Source organism: Epinephelus moara, chromosome 15, assembly GCF_006386435.1.
Source record: "Epinephelus moara isolate mb chromosome 15, YSFRI_EMoa_1.0, whole genome shotgun sequence".
NCBI classification, from domain to species: Eukaryota; Metazoa; Chordata; class Actinopteri; order Perciformes; family Serranidae; genus Epinephelus; species Epinephelus moara.
The window spans coordinates 14,354,356-14,376,001 of NC_065520.1; the positions used below are offsets into that span (position 1 = coordinate 14,354,356).

Genomic DNA, 21,646 nt, shown 5'->3' on the forward strand with positions numbered 1-21,646 from the left:
CCCATCGGCCATGATGGCTGATCTCTACCCTTGTTTGTCTTTCCAATAAGTAATGTTTAACTTCTAAATAAACAGCTTTAATCAATAGTGTGTCGCTATCCTCATGGTTTGATCAGACCTCTATCATTTCCAGTCTGGATCCTGACACCATGAAGACTCTTTTGATTCTGTTTGTTTTGATGAATTTGGACAAACTCCTGAAGACTGGAGACTGCACAGAAACAGAGTAAGTTGATTTAGTTTCCTCACAGATAATAGAATAAATGCATTTTATTGACTTTTTCACAGTTTTCCACAAAGAAAATCACACATACCATGTAGGCTGTGCTGCCTGAACACCGATGTAAACCCTGTATGTCAATGAATTTAGCACATATTTAGATAAAACCTCCGAAAAAATATACACCTAACCTTTGTATCCTGTTACTGTCGATAGTACACGTGAAAACATGGTGACATGTTTGTTTCTGATTGGTCCAGAGGGGTCTATCATTCGCGGGGGCGTATGTATTCTACTGATGTCTTGTTTTCTTATTCTCCAGGGATCAAGTTTTATCAATCACCCCAAAAACACAAGAACAAGTGGACCTATTGAAGAATGTTTCCACTCAATACGAGGTAGAACCTAGATTTTTCTTTATCAGTGATTGTGCTGCTCTGTTTTTTCTCCTTCTGTGACTCATAGTGTCGCATGTTTTCTCTCAGACAGCTTTGTGGCAGCCTGTGTCACCTCACTACATCACAGAAGAAACTGAGGTTCACCTGTTTGTTCCTGGAAACAGCTCAGAGACTGTGAAGGATCTGCTAGAGAAAAACACCATGACACATACGTATGTTGCTTGGCTGAGGACATAGTCGTGCAGTTGGTTTGGAGGTTTTGTTATTTACTTTTATGTTCACTGTAGGGTGTTACTGGCCAATGCCAAGGAGCTGATTGAAATGCAGACGAGGAACGACTCCACCGACCCACGAAGTAGCTCAACGTTCTACGAGAGATATCACAGTCTGGAGGATGTATGCTTCGCATCTTATCAGATTCCATTGCCATAATATTCAGATTTTGTTGATTTGTGTCAAAATGAACATCATCCAAAACATGCTATCTCCATTGTAGATCTATCATTGGATAAACAGGACCCAGCAGGAGAACCCTGACACGGTGAAAACCATTCTCATTGGCTCCTCATATGAAAAGCGACCACTTTATGTTCTGAAGGTAAACTCATCCATCACCAGTCACGATAAAGATGTTTTCCAGTAGTTTATTTATCTATTATTTAGCCAGGAAGGTCCCACTGAGATACAAGATCTCTTATTTCAGAGAGTCCTGCTCAAGAAGCAAGCAGTAATGACAGTGTCGACAGCCAGAGTTGGGCCAGATTATTTGGCCCGATTCTGGGGTGTCATTCATCCTGAGCATCAACCGCACACGGCTTGACTTATTTCTTCCAGCATGTCAAGTTTGAGCCAATGAAGGCCCAAGTCATTTCTTTTTAACGGGCCAGTGATGGCAGTGTTGGCAGCTGGAACTGGGCCAGCTTGTTCAGCCCGATTGTGGGGCGTCATTCATCACAAGTGTCAGCTTGTTTGGGCAACCAGATGCGACCCTACTTATTTCTTCTGACGTGCCATATTTTGGCCGATCCTGGGCCAGGTCGTTTTTTAAATAACGGGCCAGTGGTGGCAGTGTCAGCAGCCAGACTTGGGCCAGCTTATTTGGCACATTCTTGGGTGTCTTTCATACCAAGACTCAACTGAGTCGGGCAACCAAANGCCCGATTCTGGGGCGTCATTCATCCTGAGCATCAACCGCACATGGCTTGACTTATTTCTTCCAGCATGTCGAGTTTGAGCCAATGAAGGCCCAACTCATTTCTTTTTAACGGGCCAGTGATGGCAGTGTTGGCAGCTGGAACTGGGCCAGCTTGTTCAGCCCGATTCTGGGGCGTCATTCATCACAAGTGTCAGCTTGTTTGGGCAACCAGATGCGACCCTACTCATTTCTTCTGACATGCCATATTTTGGCCGATCCTGGGCCAGGTCGTTTTTTAAATATCGGGCCAGTGGTGGCAGTGTCGGCAGCCAGACTTGGGCCAGCTTATTTGGCACATTCTGGGGTGTCTTTCATACCAAGACTCAACTGAGTCGGGCAACCAAACACAGCCCAACTTATTTCTTCTGGCATGCTGAGTTATGGCCAATGCTGGGCCAGGTCATTTTAGCAGCCTGTGTCAGTATAATTAGTTTCACTTAAAAAGAACTATTTCACATATTAAAACACAAACAATACATAAAGACAACAGAAGGGAAAATTTAAAAAGAAGAGGGGTATGTAGGCCACACCAGTGACATCCATACACATCTGACCAAGGTCAAGGATGACATAAAGCAGCACCTCCAAGACAGTTTTTAAAAGGTCTTTGAAAATACTCACAGAAGAGAGTGCTTCTAAGGTAATAACATTGTATTAGAAGAGAAAGCAGTTTTACCAAGCTCTAAATGCAACCTGGGGACATTTAATAGATTCTGATTTGTGAAACGAGTGCAGTAGTTGTTGGTTTGAAAGGCTGGAGATATGAGCAGAGGTGTGGACTCAGGTCACATGACTTGGACTCAAGTCAGGCTCAAGCCATAAATTTGATGATTCTAGACTTGACAAAATCAAAAAAGACAATTTGGACTTTAACACCAATGACTCATGACCCAGATCTCAATAGGAAGTGACTCTTTCTATACATCTATCTACTACTGTTAAAATAGTGCGATCAGCTGCCTTAGAGCAAACTCAGGTGAAAGTCATATGTTTTTTTTAATAAGGATCAGTTTTAACGTCAGCAATGAAAGCTGCAGTGATTTAAAGGCATTCTACAAGAGCTCTATGTCTTGATTAAAGAGGCCATATAGATGACTGTGTCATCTGCATACAAATGTATCTTAGCTGGTCATTTATGAAAATAGAAAATAAAGTAGGGGCTAAGATTGAGCCCTGTCATGTAGCTGACTTGTGAGAGATTGTTTTTACACTCACACTCTAAATGAAGTCTGTCTCTCTTAGTTGTCTCTAAACAGCAGGCCGGATAAGAAATCAATGTGGATTGACTGTGGGATCCATGCCAGAGAGTGGATCTCTCCTGCTTTCTGCTTATGGTTCGTTCAGTATGTGAGTATATATATTCAATATAGTGGAAACAGTGGAGGAATGTTGTCACATATTTTGTTTGTATTCCATCAGGGCAGTTTTACACCCGTCTAGCACTAAAATCCATGTCCTCTCTTGCACAGTCTTTGTCATTTTACAAGATAAACTCAGACATTACTGACATTCTGGACAACATGGACGTCTACGTCTTGCCTGTTATGAATCCTGATGGTTACAAGGTCACGTGGACAACAGTAAGAATACATGTTTGTATACCGTGAAGTGCTCAAGCAGTTGGAAAGGAAGCAAACTGCATTGATGATTTTACCTTGATTTGTTTGTCTCAGAACAGGATGTGGAGGAAGAACCGTTCCCTCCACGATACCAGCAAGTGCATCGGGGTCGACCTCAACAGGAACTTTGATGCAAACTGGTGCAGTAAGTATTTCTGATGAACACATTGCACTCTTTCCTCTCTTTATTAATTCTTCACATATGAGAGTCTCAGTAGCATCAATAAAGTAAGGTGATTGTGTGTCTTCCAGCAGAGGGAGCCTCTAACGATCCCTGCACGGAGATCTACTGTGGTGTGTTCCCCGAGTCGGAACCAGAATCGGAGGCTGTTGCCAACTTCCTGCGCAGTCACAAGGACACAGTCCAGCTCTACCTCAGCATCCACTCCTACTCTCAGATGCTGCTCTTCCCGTACTCCTGCACCTTAGAGGAAGCAGAGAACCACAAAGACCTGGTGAGAGGTTACAGTCGTAGCTTACAAGTTTCCACAGGAAGGTGCAGTTGTAGGATCCTGAAATGCAAAAAGGTTTTATGTGAAGGTAAAAGAGTTCTCTGGAGAAGCTTCTGGTTGAGTTGGATGAAACCCTTGGAATATAAAAGGGTTCATGGTAGAACCTCCTGGTTGGATTCTTGATAGAACTTGTGGAATATGAACGAGTCCTCTGTAGGACCTCTAGGGTGGATTTTTGTTTGCACCCTGAGAAGGTGGAAAGGTTCTGGATAGAGCCCCCTGAGAGGATTCGGAGTTGTAGGTATAACCCTTTATGCAGATGGAGCCCTGTGAAGCAGATCCACATATACAAGGTTTTTCTAGGAACCAAAAAGAGCTCTCCTATGGGGACAAGCCAAAGATCCCTATATGGTTTCATTCAACACCTTTGTCCTACTCAACTTCTTGATTTCTGTCACTCGAGATAAAACACAGAAACGCTTAACTGTTCTTTCTAAATGTGTGTTTCTAAATAAAAAGCTTGAGATGGCCCAAGAAGCTGCCCAGAGTATCGGAAGATATCACAATAACACCTACAAGTATGGCCCCGGAGCAAAGACAATATGTAAGTAAGGCTTGTTTTTACAGCAAAGATCAGCTTGACTTGATTCAGTCTGTCACACATGAATGTGGTTGTCTGTTCTCCAGACTTGGCTCCCGGTGGGTCTGACGACTGGGCGTACAACCTCGGCATCAAATACTCCTTCACGTTTGAGCTCCAGGACCGCGGGCGTTACGGCTTCCTCCTGCCGCCATCTTTCATCTCAGGGGCCTGCAATGAAGCTCTTATTGCTGTGAAGACCATTGCTCTCAAGGTTATAGAGAAAACACAAGCCCCAACGAGTTCTCCTCGGGCTGCCTGAGCAGTTACACCTGCCAAGGCTGAGGGTCCAATATTTGAAGCCATAAAAGGTGAAGCTAAAGATTGAATGTCAGTGTCTTATTTTTCTTTTTATTATTATACTCACACTTGTGTAAAAAGTAGTTACAATGAAAACTACATCATCATGCATATATTACAGATATTAAATCAGTATTCTTGGAGATATCAATATTACTGTGAACTCTTGTACAATATTATACAGCAGCTTTGCAGTCAAAATAAATAAGAATTTGAAAAGCACCCTTGTTGTGTAAATGTCCATGCCCATGTACAAATATAAGCTGAACTATTATTATCACTTTTTATTTTTGTGTCCTATGGCGGTCACTGGACCGTATGCGAGTGCAGTTCTTCTTGGTTTTGTCTGTGTGAGCTCACCAAACCAAATTTCCATCAACCATGTTGAAATGGCGATTAAATCTTGAAGTTTCGCCAGAGTATTGGAAACATTTCAATCTACTTCTGTGTATTGATGTGATGTTTCACAACAATATTATTTGTCAGAGTAATTGCTCTTGTAATCAGCACATGCCAGTCAATATTATTTATTCTAAATACACTAATCAATATCAATATAGGTTATAAGTTGTATTGCTGTCTATCTGGAAATTTTCCTGACTCTTGTATAAATAAAGAAGGTATGAAACTGAATTATTTGCATAAACTATAGTTTTGTTTACCTTTTTAATTGAGGATTTTAGATGTTTTTGTTGTAATCAACAGGCTATTTAAACTTGTTTGTTGTTGATGTTATATAAGATGGTGATTTCTTCAAGAATTGTATTGTCTACATGTAAAATTTGGCAAAACTAATAAGCAAATAAATGATATATTGTGTTGTTTATGGCTGGAGAAAATAGTCGGATTAAATCTAAATAATAAATCATATTCTCTGAGTAAAAGTTTCTTACCAAAATATGTTTTAAAATCCAGTTGAATCAGACTGTACTGTATATTACGCGGTCGTCCATTTTGCTGCCCCTCGTGGCCATAATGCGCAACTACAAGCATTAAAAAACCACTTCCGGTGAAAACTTTCACAACAAGACATTATCAGCAAACGACCTCACAAAAGACAACTTACAGTTATTACTTCCAGTGTTATTACTTAAATAAGTACAGTTCATAGCAGAAGAGTTCTTAAAAGAGAATAATGTGCTGACATGTCACTAAAAAATAAAAGCGCGGAGAAGATATTAGTTGCGACAACCCGCACACCACCACCGAAGAAGAACGCGACCTGTGATGCACACCCTCCGCCAATATGACGGCACACAGGGCAGTTTCTGCCTCTGATTTTAAAGAAGAATAAGCCTTGTTGTTTCTACAAGTGCTGAATCCGCTGCCTGGACTAAAGTAGATGCGACGCCGACTTTATATCTTGGGTGAGACGGCTTTATTGGGGCACGCGGCGTGTAGCAGGGGCGCCGCTAACGGCTGCCTGAAGGCCGCGCGCTAACATAGAACAAGTCATTAGCTCTTTGGTGAACTAACTTTAGCATTAGCCTCCGTCCGCTTGTTTTGTGTCCTGCACGAGGCATGCAGTGTTTTTAACGTCAGCGAATAACCGCCTGAGTATGTGAACCGCTTTTATATGTGTGTATGAATGTAAGACTTATTAACAATAACAGTAAAGTCATGTAGCTAGCTAGGAACTTTAGCTAACATTAAGCTAGCAGCTAGCAGTAAGCAGCTGCACAGACAACATCAGGCCGAGTTATTTGCATGTGGTAATGTTATGGATGTGTAGCCACCTATGGGAGATCTGCAGGCAGCTAATACTAAAGATAAGAGCTTTTAAGAAAGATTAAAATGATTTTAATTGTAATTTATGGTGCTAAACTCTGTAGCTCTACACTGTGGATGAATGAATGAATGCAGGGATGACGGGGCAGCACTGGTGGAGTAGTCACACGGCAAAGAAAATATGTTTTTTTTAATGTTATTTGGGCTAAACCGTGTAGTATATGTGGTGATATATTTAAATTAGATCTACAATAATCACTGTTATCATCCTCCCTTAGCACCAAATATGAGACACAGATTTATTGGTTCATTTTTCCATTTACTCTTCACATAATTATTTATTTAACACCCCTGCTTATGCCTTGTGTTGTATTGATGCACATGATTAATCACCGTCATTTCATTAAGCATTGTCTGTCACATTTCCAGTCTTGCAGAATGTCCAAGATCAGGCGGAAAGTAACAGTGGAGAATTCAAAAACCATATCTGATAGCAGCAGCAGCAGCAGCACCACGACGACCAGCAGCACCAGCAACCCCGCCGCCCCCTCCCGCCGGCCCAGTGTGTTCGAGAGACTCGGCCCCAGCACTGGGAGTAATGCTGCTGATGTGTGTATAACCTATGATGCAATACACGTTTTGTAGCAGGCTGATAAAACATGTTTTGTGTCCCTATATGGCGTGATATTTGTCTCGTTATGGCGGACTCTCTCATGCAACTCGTGTGTGTGTCTTTCAGAGTCACTGTAGAAATTGGCTGAAGACCGGTAATTGCAGTTACGGCAACACTTGTCGCTACACACATGGAACTCAGCCACGAGGCAAAGGATTTAGCTTTAGTCGGTAAGATGGTTTGTCAGTCAGGATATGTTGGCTAAGTCTTTGTTATTGTGGTCCTGTCCACTTACAAACAAATGTTTTTTTGTCTGTTGTGTTTGTGTTACGGAGCAGGTCAGCCGAGAGACCCACAGGTGATCTGCGGGAGAGGATGAAGAATAAAAGACAGGATGTTGACCCAGAAAACTTGAAGCGAGACCTCGACGAGCCCACATCCCCCCCAGCGAGAGTGAGTTCTCTGCTCCTTCAGTCTCTACTTCTTAAAGAAATAATTCATTGGTGGGTGGCTGGATTTGGATTTTGACGTGATGCAACATGTGTGTGTCCATCTACAGCAGCGAGACTCCTCCAGAGGCCGACACAGGGAAAAGGAGGATATAAAGATCACAAAGGAGCGCACCCCAGCCAGTGAAGAAGAGCCCACAGAGTGGGAAACTAATCGTGAAGGTGAGCTTGTTTTGTTCACCATGGGTTTTGACGTGACCTATTTTAAGATTTGGACTTTTTAATCTAAGCCTCTGTTGTTGTTTTGATACTTAAAGACTCAGATATCGACTACGACTACGAGTTATCGCTTGAGATGAAGCGCCAGAAGATTCAGCGTGAGCTGATGAAACTGGAGCAAGAGAACTTGGACAAGAGGGAGGAGATTGTCATCAAGAAAGATGAGACCCCTACCAAAACTAGAGCCACTGCCATGCCCAAGGTAAGTAACTCGTTTCCACTTTTGCTTGGATTTCAGAGAGTAGAATGATGGTCGGTAGGATTTCAGCCTGATATGTTGTCTCTTTGCCTCAGGCCTCCCCAGAGCCGCTAAGTCATAAAGATTCACCGTCACCGTCCAGGAAGTCAAGTAGATCCCCAAAACACAAAAGTGGAACCAAAGGACAAGGTTCTGGGAAGAAAGAGAAGAAGGCATCAGTGTCCTCGCCTGTTTCAGACTCTACCAGGTAAGGGTTTGGGTGTTTCATAAACTACTCAACAGACTTCAGATCCAATCTGGGAAACAAGAAGTGATTGAGAATTGTGTCACATCAATTTTGTGCAAGCTAAACAGCAGTGCTCCAGACACATTTATACATCGGTGTCACCCTCCTCCCTCCTCCATCCAGGCCGTCAAAGGGGAGCCACAGTAAGAAGAAAGGGCCCCGTACCCCCAGTCCTCCTCCCCCAGTCCCCCTGGACATTCCTGTGGTTGGGAAAAAACACAAGGGCAAACACAAGAACAAGGAGAAGTCTGAGGAGAAGCAGAAGGAAGCGAAAGATCGGGGGCGAGATACAGAAAAACACAAAGAGAAGAAGGAGAAACGCAGGTAAAGTTAGAGGATAGTCTTCATTGAGATGATTCGTCTCATTAGTGTTCTGAGATTTTCTTTTTTAACATACCCGTGTTGTTTTCAGGGACCGATCAGACAGTTCCCACAAGGCCAAGCGGTCTGTGACGTCAGAGGAGCGTTCTGGTAGTGTGTCGTCTCTCTCGAGGGGCACTTCACCTCCAGCCAGGAAGAAATCATCCTCTCCGAAAGCTTCGTCCCATAAGGCCTCCCCTCCTCGCAGGTTGGTACATGTGAACCACGGGCAAAGATTTTCTTGTTCAAAGATTTAATCACTACTTATCACTGTACCGTCCTTTGTCATTGCAGGTCTCCCTCTCCTCCACGCCACCAGCGCACCCCAACTCCTCCCCGCCACCACTCCCCCTCCTCCCATTCTGGTTCCTCTGCCCAGCGGCACTCTTCGTCCCCTCGTCGGCGTCGCTCGTCCTCTCCTGCGTACCACCGGAGCTCAGCAGCCCAGGCCTCTGCCTCCCCCCCTCCAAGCTCCCGGCGCTCTCGATCACCTCCCGCCTCCCACGACACCTCCTCACCCCATCGCCGATCTGACAGATCCAGCCCCAGCCAGCGCCACTCCAGGGGCCGCGAGAGGAGCCGTGGTGAAAGAGAGAGGAGTCCACCTGCCCAGGAGCGCAGACACGAGCGCAGAGATGGTATGTTTGTACCGTGTTTGTCTTACACAGCAACACTTTCAATAATCAATTAATCACACTGAAGTTTAAATGTTTCCTTCAATCAGTTGTTAAGTCTTGTGTCTCTCTTATAAACAGAAAGCCGCAGCAAGCGAGAGAAGGACAGCTTCCGGGACGACCGGGACTATGACTCCGAACAGGTCTCATCACGGGACGCCCGCGACGACAGGGAGACCAGAGAGGCCCGCGAGCGACGTGACGCCCGCGAGCGAGGAAGAGAAACAACCCGAGACTCTCGCGACCACAGAGACAACAGGGACGTGAAGGACTCCAGAGAGAGCAGGGCGGACACCCGCTCCAGCCGGGAGTCGCTGGAGCGTCGCGACCGTGAACGGGAGCGAGAGAGGGATCGGGAGAAGGAGAGAGAGAAGGACAGAGAACGGGAAAAGGAGAGAGAGAGGGAGAGGACTGATAGCCACAGGAAGGAGGAGGCAGTGCAGGAGGACAGGAGTTACGGGAGAGGTCATGGACGCGACGATGGAGGGAGAGCTGATGGGAGGACGGAGAACAGGACAGACAGAGCTGAGAGGAATGGACGAGGGAGAGGGCGTGCCAATGAAACATCTGATAAAGGCAAGACCTGACGTTACATTTAAATCATTGTACCTTTAATCTATTTGTGTCTTTTTCACCTTTTGAAATCGTTCTGTGTTTTGTTTCAGGTTCAAACAGAAACTCCCGGGGCTCCCAACTGAAAAGCAGCCATGACAACTGGGATTCACGCAGCAGCGCGGTGCGTGAGCGCAGCGCTGAGAGGAGCACAGATCGCAGTGCTACCGAAAGAAGCTCTGAGAGGGGTTCAGATCGAGATCGCTACGAGGGTGACAGGAGAGGAGAGCAGGCCAGAGACTCCTCATACGACAGGAGAGGAGGGCACGGTGATCGCAGAGACAACCGAGAGAGAGGTGGGGTTAGGTTATTTTATTACAATCAGAAACTGAGTAGGGTGTAATTTTTGATAGTTTCTTATTTCAAATTTGTGTGGCTAATTTTTTTGACGTGTGTTTCCCCAGATCAAAGAGCAGCCTCCCCAAACAGATACCAGGGAAGATCAGAGGACTCCGAGAGGGAGGAGAGGAGGCAGGAGCGCAGGACAGACAGAGCAGACGAGGGCCGAGACGACAGGACCCGCGACCGGGATCGAGAGAGAGAGCGAGAGAGGGACAGGGAGCGGGAGAGAGAGAAAGAGGACAGGGAGCGAGAGAGGGAAAGGGAGCGAGAGAAGGAGGCCGAGAGGGAGCGGGCCAGGGAGAGGGAAAGGGAGCGGGAACGAGAGAGGGAGAGAGAGCGGGAGAGGGAGAGGGAGCGCGAGGAGCGGGAGCGAGAGAGGGAGGAACGGGAGAGGGAGCGGGAGAGGAAGGAGCGAGAAAGGGAGAGGGAGAGGGAGCAGCGGGAGCGAGAGAGGCAGCGGGAATGGGAGGAGAGAGAGAGAGGACGAGAGGAGAGGCGGGAGAGGAGAGACGACACCAGGGACGACCGGTCCGTTAGAGACACCCGGGACGAACGCAAGACAAGGCATGTACCAGCCTGCTCAGATTATTCTTTAGTTTCCATCACTATCACCATTTTTCACCTCTTGTGTGAACTACCACACATTACTGCTATTTAAACTGTACATTTATTTACAAAAGAAACAGTGTCCTAGAGGGGTGCCCTGTTGAACACCAGGCTTTAATCTGAAACATTCAGAAGCTGTTTTATCTATTGAAACATAATGAAACCTAAAATATTCCGTCGTAACATTGTCACAAGCAGATGTCATGATACCAGGGGGCCGGTGACATAAAGCACTTAAGATTTTCCTTTAAATCCGAATTAATTGGTTGTACAAAACATCCTTAAGTCCTCTTCTTAAAGTTTCCTTCAGTTTTCTCTTTATCGTTCTCTTAAGGAATCGCTTCAAGTGTGTTAAACCTTTGCACAGAGGATCTGAGCAGCTAAAGTAAGGAAAAAAACATAAAGCACCACTGACTGCATCTTAACTGCAACATGGAGTTTAAAGTGATAAATGAGGAAACTTACGGCATCCCGAGGAGAGTGTTCTGTGACCGGGAGAACCCGTTGGACACCCTTAATGTTGAGCAGTTGATTTTGCACTATGATTTGAGCAGAGGTCGTTTGAAGATTTGTCTCAACGTCTGGAGTTGGACCACTAGACTTTCGCAAGCTTGTTATAATTGAAAAACTCCCTTAAATTATTGTCCATTTTGACGGACAGGGTCGCAAACATTCCAGTGTAATCTGTTATTAATTTAGCCCCTCCTCCCCTGTGATTGAATTTTTTTTGTAATAATCCTCCTCTCCTCTCCCTTCAGTCGTAAGAGGCCCAGGGTGGAGAGCAGCCCCAGCCCCCGAGCCTCGCCTAAGCGAGCAACTCGGGACCTCAGCCCGGCAGACAGCGATGGCTACAACAGCGCGGAAGAGAAAAGTGAGCGCCCGATTGGCCGAGGGCAGGCCAAGCTCCACCCACAGCCCCTCCTCCCCAGCCCAGTGTGTCCGCCTCCATCTGACAGTAGGGAAATTCTTTTTGCAAGGACACACTCCTGTTTATTGAACAATGCACCTCCCGTATACCACAGATACACTCTCTGTTAACTTTGCACTGTTAATCATTTTATGGCAAATACCTCCAGAGAAGAGCCTCAGCTGCTCGCCCAAAAATGGCGCAGAGACGCACTGATGTCAAAGCTTTTATTTGCTATGCTTAAAATGTAATGAATGTGGTTATCTGACTGTTCATGTGCAGGTGCTGACAAGCATCGTTTGCTGAGCCAGGTGGTGCGGCCCCAGGAGCCCTTGTTACGTTCTCCGCCGAGGGCTGCTCTGGCCGATGAGAAGTCCAGCCACTGGAAGGATGAGGAGCGCAGAGGAGCCGGGGACAAAAGGGACGCACGCAGCCGCCACGAGGACCTGGAGCCGCGCGGGGAACGAAACAGAGGCGGCGACAGGCGAGGAGAGCACCTCTCAGACACCCCTGCTGAGTCCCGCAGCAGAGGCAGAGAGCAGCGGGAGGCCACGCCGCCTCCCCCTGCGTCATCCCTCGCCATTGGCAGCGAAGACAGAGACAACGCCGGCTCCCAGGCCCATGAGGAGGGCAAAAAGAAGAAGTCGCAGAGGAAGGGCTTGAAGAAGGGTCGCAAAGAAGAGGAGATTGGCGGTGGCCTGGCTGGTGCAGGAGATCGTTTCAACCCCGAGCCCCCAACTGGCGGTCCTCCAGATGGACCTCCACCCTTACACTCGCCCAGGAAAGGAACAAAGAAGAAGGCGCTTGACCGAAAGAGGAAACGCTCACGAGAAGGAGAATCTGATGTGTCTGATGAGGATTCATCTGCCCCTCAGCCACATAATAAACGCAGCAAGAGAGGACCCCGGACGCCACCACCCTCAATGAGGCCTGACCATCGTGTCACTGGAGGCAACGCAGAGCCGTCTCCACTGTCCAAAATGGACAACTTCAGCGACTGGTCAGATGAGGAGGTCACAGACCGTGGACTACTGGACACACAAGTGCCGCTGGCTCCTGCTGACAGGGCTCCTGCCGAGCCTCATAGGAGAGGTGGTGGTCCCAGAGTGGGCAGAGACAGGGAGCGGTGCAACCCACCACCCATCGCCCCTCTGCTTTCCCAAGATCCTCCCATGCTGCTGCAGACTCTGACCCCGCAGCCCCTCATGTCCCAGCCCCTGCTCCGCAAACCTCCCCCGGAGCAGACACGCAGCAGCAGCATGGGAAGCAACCAGAGCCGCACGTCGTCCAGACGCCTGCGCTCACCCTCAAACGAGTCAGCCCATCGAGAGGACCCCCAGGGCACACGACCCCGCCGGGGCAGGCTGCAGGGCGCCAACTCCCGGGACCGAGAGAGAGAGAGAGAACGAGAGAGGGAAAGAGAGAGAGAACGGGAGAGAGAAAGGCCGAGTGTAAACGACCCTCCTGGGGCTGAGAGGAAGTCTCGGATAGACCAGTTGAGGAGAGGGGAGCCCAGCCGCAGCACCTCCTCAGGTAAATCAATACTCACACCTAAATCATAAACGTTTTGCTAACTGTAAGAATGCCAAACTTATATCTGTCACTCCTGTCTTACAGACCGGCAGGATTCCCGCAGCCACAGCTCCAGGCGCAGCTCTCCTGACTCTGAGAGGCAGGCCCCGTCCAGGTCGCGCGCCGGCTCCCACGACAGCCGAGAACGGGAGCGAGACAGGGAGCCATTTGAGCGCGAGCGTGACCGAAAGGACCTTCGCCCTCAGCAGCAGCAACAGCAGCAGCAGCCCCTGCTCCTCCAACAGCCTCTGCAGCAACAGAGAGACTGGGAGCCTGAACCTAGAGACTGGCCGAGCCGGGGGCGAGAGCCCCTGCTGATGCGTCCTGGCCGGGAACCTCTCCTGAGGGAGCGGGACATCAGGGAGAGGGAACGCTTGCTCCCTGAAGGCCTCATTCAGCAGCATGAACGGGAGCGGGAAAGAGAGCGAGAGAGGGAGCGGGAGAGAGACATCAGAGGCGACAGAGGTGGGGATCGAGAGAGGGAGAGGATGATGATGATGATGGACCTGCCGCCACACGTGGACCCCAGAGCCCCAGGACGAGGGGATCTGAGAGGTGATCTCAGAGGAGACCTGCGAGGGGACCTGATGAGACCGGAGAGGAGCGAGTACGAGCCTCTGCTGCCAAGAGAAGCCTTCAGCCCCCCAGAGCCGGAGAAACCGAGCAACAGTCACCATCTGATGGCGGAGCAGCGGGAGCTGGAGAAGACGGACAGCATCGACGGTAAGAAGATCTGAACACGGCTGCATTTTTTCACTTTCTTTCTACATTTCCAACATGGGTTCTAAGAAATTTTACCTGTGCTGGTTTCTCAGGAGACGATGATGGGAAAGAAGACGATGGCCAGTCAGTGGCGTCTGTGGGAGAGGAGTATGAGCCCATCAGTGACGATGAGCTGGATGAAATTCTCGCTGACAGCCAGAAGAAAGAGGATCAGCAAGACGAGGAGAAAATTACAGGTACCAGGAAGAACCATGGAAAAGCTCTGTGAATTTATTTGTTAATAGTTTGTCTGGAAACTGTTGCTCTACGAAAGCTGTGTAGACTCTTCTAATGAAGTTTCATGGCGTGTGTGTGCAGGTCCTTTGGACGTCATTGACGTGGACTGGTCCAGCCTGATGCCCAAACAGAAGCAGGAGCCCCGGGCAGCAGGGGCAGCCTTGCTCCGGTTCACCCCAGGGGCCGTGCTTCTCAGGGCGGGTATCTCTAAGCGACTCGCTGGTCCTGAGCTCCTGGAGCAGGTCAGAGAGGTGTGCAAGTCGGAGCTGGACGACCCCAAAGGTGAGTTTTATTCCGAAAGTGTGGTATCGGCGGATTAATCAGTTATCGGCTTTTTCCTGTTCCAAATTATTGTCATGATATCGGACTTTAAAAATCCACGATTCCTCTTTATCTAGAATTCTGTGACGTTTTATAGAGTTTAGTCTTTTTTGTGTGGTCCATATGTCTAAAACTCTGTCACCTCTGTGCTGCCAGATGCTGACAAGCTGTTCGAGCATGACCTGGGCGCTCTGAACATGGCAGCCCTGAACAGGCGGGTGGAGAGGGCAGGTCTACTGAGGAACCTCGGGCCTTGCTGCAAGGCCCTGTGTGCCCGCAGGGACTTCGCCATCCGCCGGCAGCTGTTAAAGAACGACAAGGTAGATGTCATCCAATCACTGACAGGACGATGACTTTAATACTAGTTACTTATGCTGACTTTAAAAGTGCTTTGTTAAATGATGTTTAAATCTACGTCTCTGTCTTCAGGGTCTGACGAAGCAGTACCCCACTACGCCCGTGGTCGACAACGAGCTGCTGCAGATGAGCATGCGGCTCTTCAGACGGACCATGGCTGGTCAGGCCTCAGGCTCAGAGAAGGCCGATGGTGGGTCAGCACCAGCAGCCGAGGCGGCCCCAGCCGGTGGTAGTAAGCTCAGCACAGCTCAGCCTGAAGTGTGTGTGTCCTGATAGAAGTGGTTTTAACGAGCAAACACATGAAAATGAACGCCCCCCCCCCTAACTCTCGCTGACTCTGTCCCATTTCATTTCTTACATTACCTTTAATCATGACAGGAAATAAATTGTGAATCAGTTATGCTTTACATGTCTTGGATGATCTGCACGTGCTGTGCCATAGACTACTGGACACTCTAGCCTATGGAGGTGTGTAACGACCCATGTATGAGAAACATGCCCAAAATGATTTCATGTTTTTTGTGCACTGCAGTGATTTAGTGCAGCTTTTTAATTGTCCGTCTCACCTGCCTAACCAAGCTCAAATGTTTGTTTTCGTATGTTGTGCATTGGTAACCACGACTGTGCATTAAAATGGTCAGATGTGGATTTTTGTAACGGGTCTTTTGCTTTGTCAAAGTGACTGTTCAGCCTTTAACTAATGTGATGTCATCGCTATTTCTGTTAACGTCATATGACGACATTTCTGCCGAGCAAAGCTTTAGCGTTTGCTGCAGAGCGTCACTGACCGACAACACTGAAACATCCTGCAGGGACTTGAATGAACGTTTCTCATGAATAAGCACTGCCAAACTATTCCTCCACTGAATGTCATTTCTCTTATAACTGTAAACATTATTGCTTTTTGCTTCGTGTATGTGTTCTGAATGGTTTGGCAATGTCTCCCTGAACTGAACTCCAACACTGCCATGTGGAACTCCTCTCCCTAACGTTCACCAGTCCACACCATCCAAACAGGATCATTCCCAATAGGAAAAGACACTAGACTGCGTAGATGTTTTTTAAAATGACTGAAGGGATAATTAATTCGAGCTTCCAGTGGTTCCACAGTCCCGATTAAAAAAAGACTTGTACAGGTGGAGAAGCTGAATCTCTGGGATGTGGTTCTATCAACACTCTTAGCTCAAAGTGACACTTGTAAAGAGCAGGTGGTGCATGGACACAAAGTCAATGGACAAACAATCGACAGCTGAACATAAAAATGGGAAGAGGCTGTTATCTTAGAGCCCTGGATTCAACATGACACCTCCTCTCGGCCATGCTACTGTGACATGAAATCTAAGTGATGTTAAAAGCGTCCGACCACAACTATGTCACCTTCTCCTGCTACATATTTATTTTGTCTAAGGGTCAAGGTCATTTTGAGATGTGCAAGTAATGATATCTGGTTTAACGCTGTATTTTTTTTTTTTTTTTACTGAAAAATAAATGTAGAATGACATTTTTCACATTGTCATAGCAGCTTGTGACCTCAAGAATTAAAATGCTAGTCTATCAGGATTATGACATTAAATGACCACGATGAGGACGGCCACTAGAGGCAAGCTTTTGCACTTTGAGGTAAGTGCTGGTTTATGCAGTGGTGTCAATATGACAGCTGTTGGGCGTTATTTATATCTTTGAACAGAAAATCCCGCACACTGCTGCTGCTCAGCATCACAATCTATTAATTACACTTAATGTTTCAGTCCTGTTGGACCTTAGTCAATAGCATTCAATGCCATTTTTTACAACATTGACTTCAAATAGATAGTACACATTATTTTCATGCTGCTGCGCTGGGTTCCAAAAACATAATGTTCGTCCCATTCTTGTGAACTCTATCTCAAGACCACCAGGAGGTAATTTTTTCAAATTTGGCACAAACGTTCACCTGGAATTACGAATGAATTGTTATGATTATGGTGGTCAAAGGTCAAGGTCACTGTGACCTTACATCCTTATCATTCTTGCAAATGCAATATTTCAAAACCGCTGTGAGGGATTTTTCTTTTTAAATTTCTCACAAACGTCCACTTGGATTTACAAATGAACTGCATAGATTTTGGTGGTCAAAGGTCACGGTTCCTGTGACCTTGCAGCCTTATTATTCCTGTGAATGCAGTATTTCAAGACCACTTTGAGGGAATTTTTCGTAAAATTTGGCAGAAACATCCACTTGGATTCACTAATGAACTGTTAAGATTATGGTGGTCAAAGGTCAAGGTCACTGTGACTTTGCAGGCTTATCATTCCTGCGAATGCAATATTTCAAGACCACTTTGAGGGAATTTTTCTTTAAATTTGGCACAAACTTCCACTCTGAGTAAAAAATGTACTGCCAAAAAGTTGGCTGTTGAAGGTCAAGGTCACTGTGATTCACTGTGACCTTGCAGCCTTATAATTCTGAGGAATGCAATATTTCAAGACCGCTTTGAGGGATTTATTTATTTATTTATTTTTAATTTGGCACAAACTTCCACTTAGAGTCAAAGATGTACTGCCAAGAAGTTGGCTGTCGAAAGTCAATGTCACTGTGACCTCACGAAACTTGTTTTTGGCCATAACTCAAGAATTAATTCTCTGGAGTGTAATATCTCAACAACAGCTGGAGGAATTTTCCCAAATTTTGCACAAACATCTTCTTGGACTCAAAGATGAACTGATTGGGGGTGTCGGTAGCGTAGTGGATAGTGCCGGCGCCCCTTATGTACAGAGGCATTGCCTCACTGCAGCGGTTGCGGGTTCGAGTTCGGCCTGCGACCCTTTGCTGCATGTCAGTTCCCACTCTCTGTCTGTTTCCCCATTTCACACACTGTCCTGTCCATTAAAAGCAAAAAGCCCACAAAAATAATCTTTAGAAAAAAAGGAACTGATTGCATTTTGGTGGTCAGAGGTCAAGGTTACTGTGACTTTGCATCCGTCTCATTGTCGTGTACGCAATAGAATGTACACTTTCAGGAAAATTTCTTCAAATTTGACTCAAACGTCCACTTGGACTCAAGAATGAACTGATTAGAATTTGGTGGTCAAAGGTCAACATTACTGTGACCTCACAAATATGTTTTTGGCCATAACTCAAGAATCCATATGCTAATTATGACAAAATTTCACACAAATGTCTTGGGTAAAAATGTTTGTGCATCCATGTTTATACAGACATGAATGTAAGTGCAGCTTTCCTGGTTTACAGAGACATACAACTGTGAGGTGGTAATTGTAGTTCTTTTGAAATTTTAACAAAGTCTGACTGAGATACTGTGTATTTTTATAATTTATATATAGCTTTTGGCCATTAATTTTAAGGTTTGAGGTCTCACATGTGCTTAACTTATTCATAATAAAACCACAGTAGAGGCAGCTGACATTTGTCTTCAAAGGAAAAATTATTGCATACCACGAAAAGAAAGTGACATAGGCAGAAAAGAGGCCTAAATACTATCCATACAAATATATTTCTGTGTCCGTGCTTTGTTGAAATAGTCTGATAATAAGAATACAAACATCTCCTTGTCATCTTAAAATCTTTCAAAAGGTACAATAATATTTAAAATCGATTTAATTTCCATTTTGTTTGAAGTGTATTCCGTTTCTATTCGTTACAAACTGTCCTCGGAACCTTTGCTCGTGAAGTTGTGACGGACATCATTATATAACGGACAACTTTCCTTTACCCAGGATCCTCTGCTTTAAGTCCGTCCTTCCGACTTCCGCCTCATCTACGAGCCGAAGTGAGTATTCTTTTCGGAAATTATATTTCTACAATCCATCACCATCCTGCGATATTAAAGACACAAATCACCGCGTACTTTTTCCAAATACATATATTAATGTTGTGTTGTCCGTTATATGAGAGTTTTGACGTGGATTCACTTATTTAAAGACATTTAAAAGCGATGGACGGTGTAGCATTGACTCCACCGGAGTGGCTCCATTGCCTGGCTGGCTGGTGTCACTTTACTTTAAGTTAGATAGAGTTTCAGTATTTTTAACGTAAAACACTGGCACTAGCTTAAGTTAATTTAACGTAAGAGCTATTAATGTGCCTTTTAGCTAGCAGGTTAGCTTGTGTTACAATAACAACACTGCAACACAGCATGCTAGCTTCATGCTAACGCTATCTTTGCTGTGTCTAATAGGTGCCGGTGTTGTATCGAAATGTGTTCCCTCGATTAATAGTGTTTCCCCCGTTAATGCGCCTCCATTAGAGGGCACGGGTTTTTTCTAGTGCTGAGGTGTGTGTACCTACAATGCTGTTAAGTCAAATGCTCAAGCTGAAATGTGTGTATGTTGTTTGTAGATGGCCCCAACCAAGAAAGGAGAGAAAAAGAAGGGGCGTTCAGCCATCAACGAGGTGGTGACCAGAGAGTACACCATCAATGTGCACAAGCGCATCCATGGAGTGTGAGTACTGCAGAGATAAAAGCAAACACTTATTTGCTCAGACCAGATATGAACAAGTGGTTTTAATGAATGACACGATCAGTTCGGTGTTATTGATGGTGTCGTCTACTTGCAGGGGCTTCAAGAGGAGGGCCCCCCGCGCCATCAAGGAGATCCGCAAGTTCGCCGTGAAGGAGATGGGAACTCCTGATGTGCGCATTGATACTCGCCTCAACAAGGCAGTGTGGAGCAAGGGTGTCAGGTGAGATGATGCACCTGCTCTGACTGCTTTTTTACTTTGTGGTGTAGGAAAAGTGTCGTAACATATCTAAATGTGTGTTTTTTTTTTCTGACAGCCATTGGTTTAAATTCAGGCTATAGTGATGTATTTTCCATGTGTACATTCATGTGAGCTTCAGGTGTATGTGTGCAGCAGCAGTGACTTCCACTAGCTTGAATTTCAGAAGTGTAATTGGCTTCTGTCAATGTCCACACCACACGGAGCTCCATGTGGTCTAAGAAATGCCATCCTCAAATTGTACATTATTTTTAAAAAAGGGACAAAATCTTTTGCGACAAAAATCTAATATGTAAATGTAGAGATTGTTCAGTTCTCCTGTCAGCTAGGGTTAGTTACTGATGGCAGTACTTTTAAGCACTGACTGAATCACGTAGCTATTACAAAGTACCGATTCTAGGTAAATCCAGTGGTGCTGAATGTTGGTACCTGAGAGCGCATCTTCAGTGCTCCGAAACCTGGAAGCCAGCCAGAGCTAGAAAGCTGGCAGCATAGCATGGCTGTTGAATTTAACTACAGACATGTGGCAGAAGTGCCCAAAAGCCAGCAGCTCTGCGGAGCTTCGTTGGCTGGCTTCAGGGCACTTCCACCTCATGTCTAAACCTGGCGTTCTCACCCAGGTACTAACATTTGGCACCATGGATTTAACGTGAATTTGTGCTTACAAGTACCGACGTCATTTGGTTGGTAACCTTAAAAGAACAGGTTTTGTTACTCAGTCCCTGTCAGCTCAGATGTGACGTGTCTCCTGTATGCACGTGACTGAGAAGTCACCGTGGTTCATGACTTCAGTACAGATGTATCGAAAGAACATACGCTGAATGCTGTTAAATGAATATACAAGGTGCTGAAGATCAGTGACTTTTTTTCTGATTCAGCAAGAAATGAGAGAAACACTGCATGATTTTGACATGTCAAACAGGCATTAAGCGAAGCTGGTAACCTCTGTGTTGTTGTGCAGGAATGTGCCGTACAGGATACGCGTGCGGCTGTCCAGGAAGCGTAACGAAGACGAGGACTCCCCCAACAAGCTGTACACCCTGGTCACATACGTTCCTGTCACTACATGCAAAGGTAAATACACTAACACGCTATCAGACTCATCCATCAAGTGAAGCAACAAAGACGTTTCATTAACCTTTCTCCTCCTTTCTCCCAACAGGTCTGCAGACAGTCAATGTTGATGAAAACTAAAATCTGAGAGTCGAATAAAAGAGTTAAAGAAACCTATTTTCTCTTGTCTTTATTTTGGTTTGTTCTCATCATATTTGGGGTGTTCACACTGAAGAGTATCGTCAGTTACATGCCTTCTTGAACAATGATGGTCTTGGTATGAGGGACTGGTGTGAGGAAGAAGATTATCCCCACGGTCAAGCATGGAGGTGGGTCGTTGATGATGTGGGGCTGTTTTTCTGCGGCAGTCTTGATCGTGTACCTGGCGTTGTGGATTAGCAGAAATACCAGGCCATTTTAAAGAGGAATGTTTCGCCTTAAAAGTGCTTTAAAAATGTTATTTATGATTTTTTTTTTTTCACTTTAACTGCAGTAAATCTTTTGACCAAGTCAGTCCTGATCATAACTATTAAATTAACATGTATTTCCTCTAAAATTTTAACCCTTTAATGCAATTTTGGGAATGTTAACCCATATTTTTTTTGGAATGACAACACAAAATATGAAATATTTTCCATATACTAAGTGCTAACTGGAATTTTTTGAGGGGGATTATTACACCATTGGATGCGTCAATAATTGACATTAACATTGATTTGAATGCAGCATTATTATTTGAGCAGTG

General features: G+C 45.8%; 3 protein-coding genes across 5 annotated transcripts; all 3 read left to right on the forward strand.

Moving 5' to 3' along the window:
* Nucleotides 1–97: 97 nt before the first annotated feature.
* cpb2 (carboxypeptidase B2 (plasma)) lies at nt 98–5,046 on the forward strand. Of its 2 annotated transcripts, none has more exons than XM_050063767.1 (11): nt 98–226; nt 543–618; nt 706–830; nt 906–1,014; nt 1,115–1,216; nt 3,056–3,160; nt 3,283–3,393; nt 3,487–3,577; nt 3,685–3,887; nt 4,404–4,488; nt 4,572–5,046. In XM_050063767.1, the coding sequence occupies exons 1-11, from the start codon at nt 150–152 to the stop codon at nt 4,784–4,786; spliced, it is 1,299 nt and encodes a 432-aa protein (XP_049919724.1). In that variant the 5' UTR covers nt 98–149; the 3' UTR covers nt 4,787–5,046. The 2 variants fall into 2 exon arrangements, with proteins under 2 accessions (XP_049919724.1, XP_049919725.1); XM_050063768.1 differs by having other exon boundaries at nt 3,688–3,887.
* An 805-nt stretch (nt 5,047–5,851) lies between these two features.
* Nucleotides 5,852–16,632, forward strand: zc3h13 (zinc finger CCCH-type containing 13). 2 transcript variants are annotated; one of them, XM_050063765.1, is made up of 20 exons: nt 5,852–6,381; nt 6,982–7,161; nt 7,292–7,395; nt 7,504–7,618; nt 7,725–7,836; nt 7,932–8,095; nt 8,188–8,339; nt 8,502–8,702; nt 8,791–8,946; nt 9,033–9,376; nt 9,494–9,988; nt 10,078–10,320; nt 10,429–10,930; nt 11,731–11,927; nt 12,162–13,412; nt 13,497–14,174; nt 14,267–14,410; nt 14,532–14,732; nt 14,928–15,091; nt 15,201–16,632. In XM_050063765.1, the coding sequence occupies exons 2-20, from the start codon at nt 6,991–6,993 to the stop codon at nt 15,399–15,401; spliced, it is 5,595 nt and encodes a 1,864-aa protein (XP_049919722.1). In that variant the 5' UTR covers nt 5,852–6,381; nt 6,982–6,990; the 3' UTR covers nt 15,402–16,632. The 2 variants fall into 2 exon arrangements, with proteins under 2 accessions (XP_049919722.1, XP_049919721.1); XM_050063764.1 differs by having other exon boundaries at nt 5,852–6,191.
* A 2,164-nt stretch (nt 16,633–18,796) lies between these two features.
* Nucleotides 18,797–21,074, forward strand: rpl31 (ribosomal protein L31). Its single transcript, XM_050063460.1, has 5 exons — nt 18,797–18,898; nt 19,468–19,571; nt 19,687–19,812; nt 20,810–20,922; nt 21,011–21,074. Exons 2-5 carry the CDS (start codon nt 19,468–19,470, stop codon nt 21,040–21,042), a joined length of 375 nt encoding a protein of 124 aa, XP_049919417.1. The 5' UTR covers nt 18,797–18,898; the 3' UTR covers nt 21,043–21,074.
* Nucleotides 21,075–21,646: the final 572 nt, after the last annotated feature.

Excerpts from the sequence above, each read along its gene's own strand:
- zc3h13 (XM_050063765.1), top strand. The coding sequence starts at position 6,991 with ATGTCCAAGATCAGGCGGAAAGTAACAGTGGAGAATTCAAAAACCATA. Across the intron at positions 8,096-8,187 it reads GAGCCACTGCCATGCCCAAG|GCCTCCCCAGAGCCGCTAAG; the intron begins GTAAGTAACTCG and ends TCTTTGCCTCAG. Across the intron at positions 11,928-12,161 it reads GTGTCCGCCTCCATCTGACA|GTGCTGACAAGCATCGTTTG; the intron begins GTAGGGAAATTC and ends GTTCATGTGCAG.
- rpl31 (XM_050063460.1), top strand. The coding sequence starts at position 19,468 with ATGGCCCCAACCAAGAAAGGAGAGAAAAAGAAGGGGCGTTCAGCCATC. Across the intron at positions 19,572-19,686 it reads CACAAGCGCATCCATGGAGT|GGGCTTCAAGAGGAGGGCCC; the intron begins GTGAGTACTGCA and ends GTCTACTTGCAG. Across the intron at positions 19,813-20,809 it reads GTGTGGAGCAAGGGTGTCAG|GAATGTGCCGTACAGGATAC; the intron begins GTGAGATGATGC and ends GTTGTTGTGCAG.
- cpb2 (XM_050063767.1), top strand. The coding sequence starts at position 150 with ATGAAGACTCTTTTGATTCTGTTTGTTTTGATGAATTTGGACAAACTC. Across the intron at positions 227-542 it reads GGAGACTGCACAGAAACAGA|GGATCAAGTTTTATCAATCA; the intron begins GTAAGTTGATTT and ends CTTATTCTCCAG. Across the intron at positions 1,217-3,055 it reads GACCACTTTATGTTCTGAAG|TTGTCTCTAAACAGCAGGCC; the intron begins GTAAACTCATCC and ends TGTCTCTCTTAG.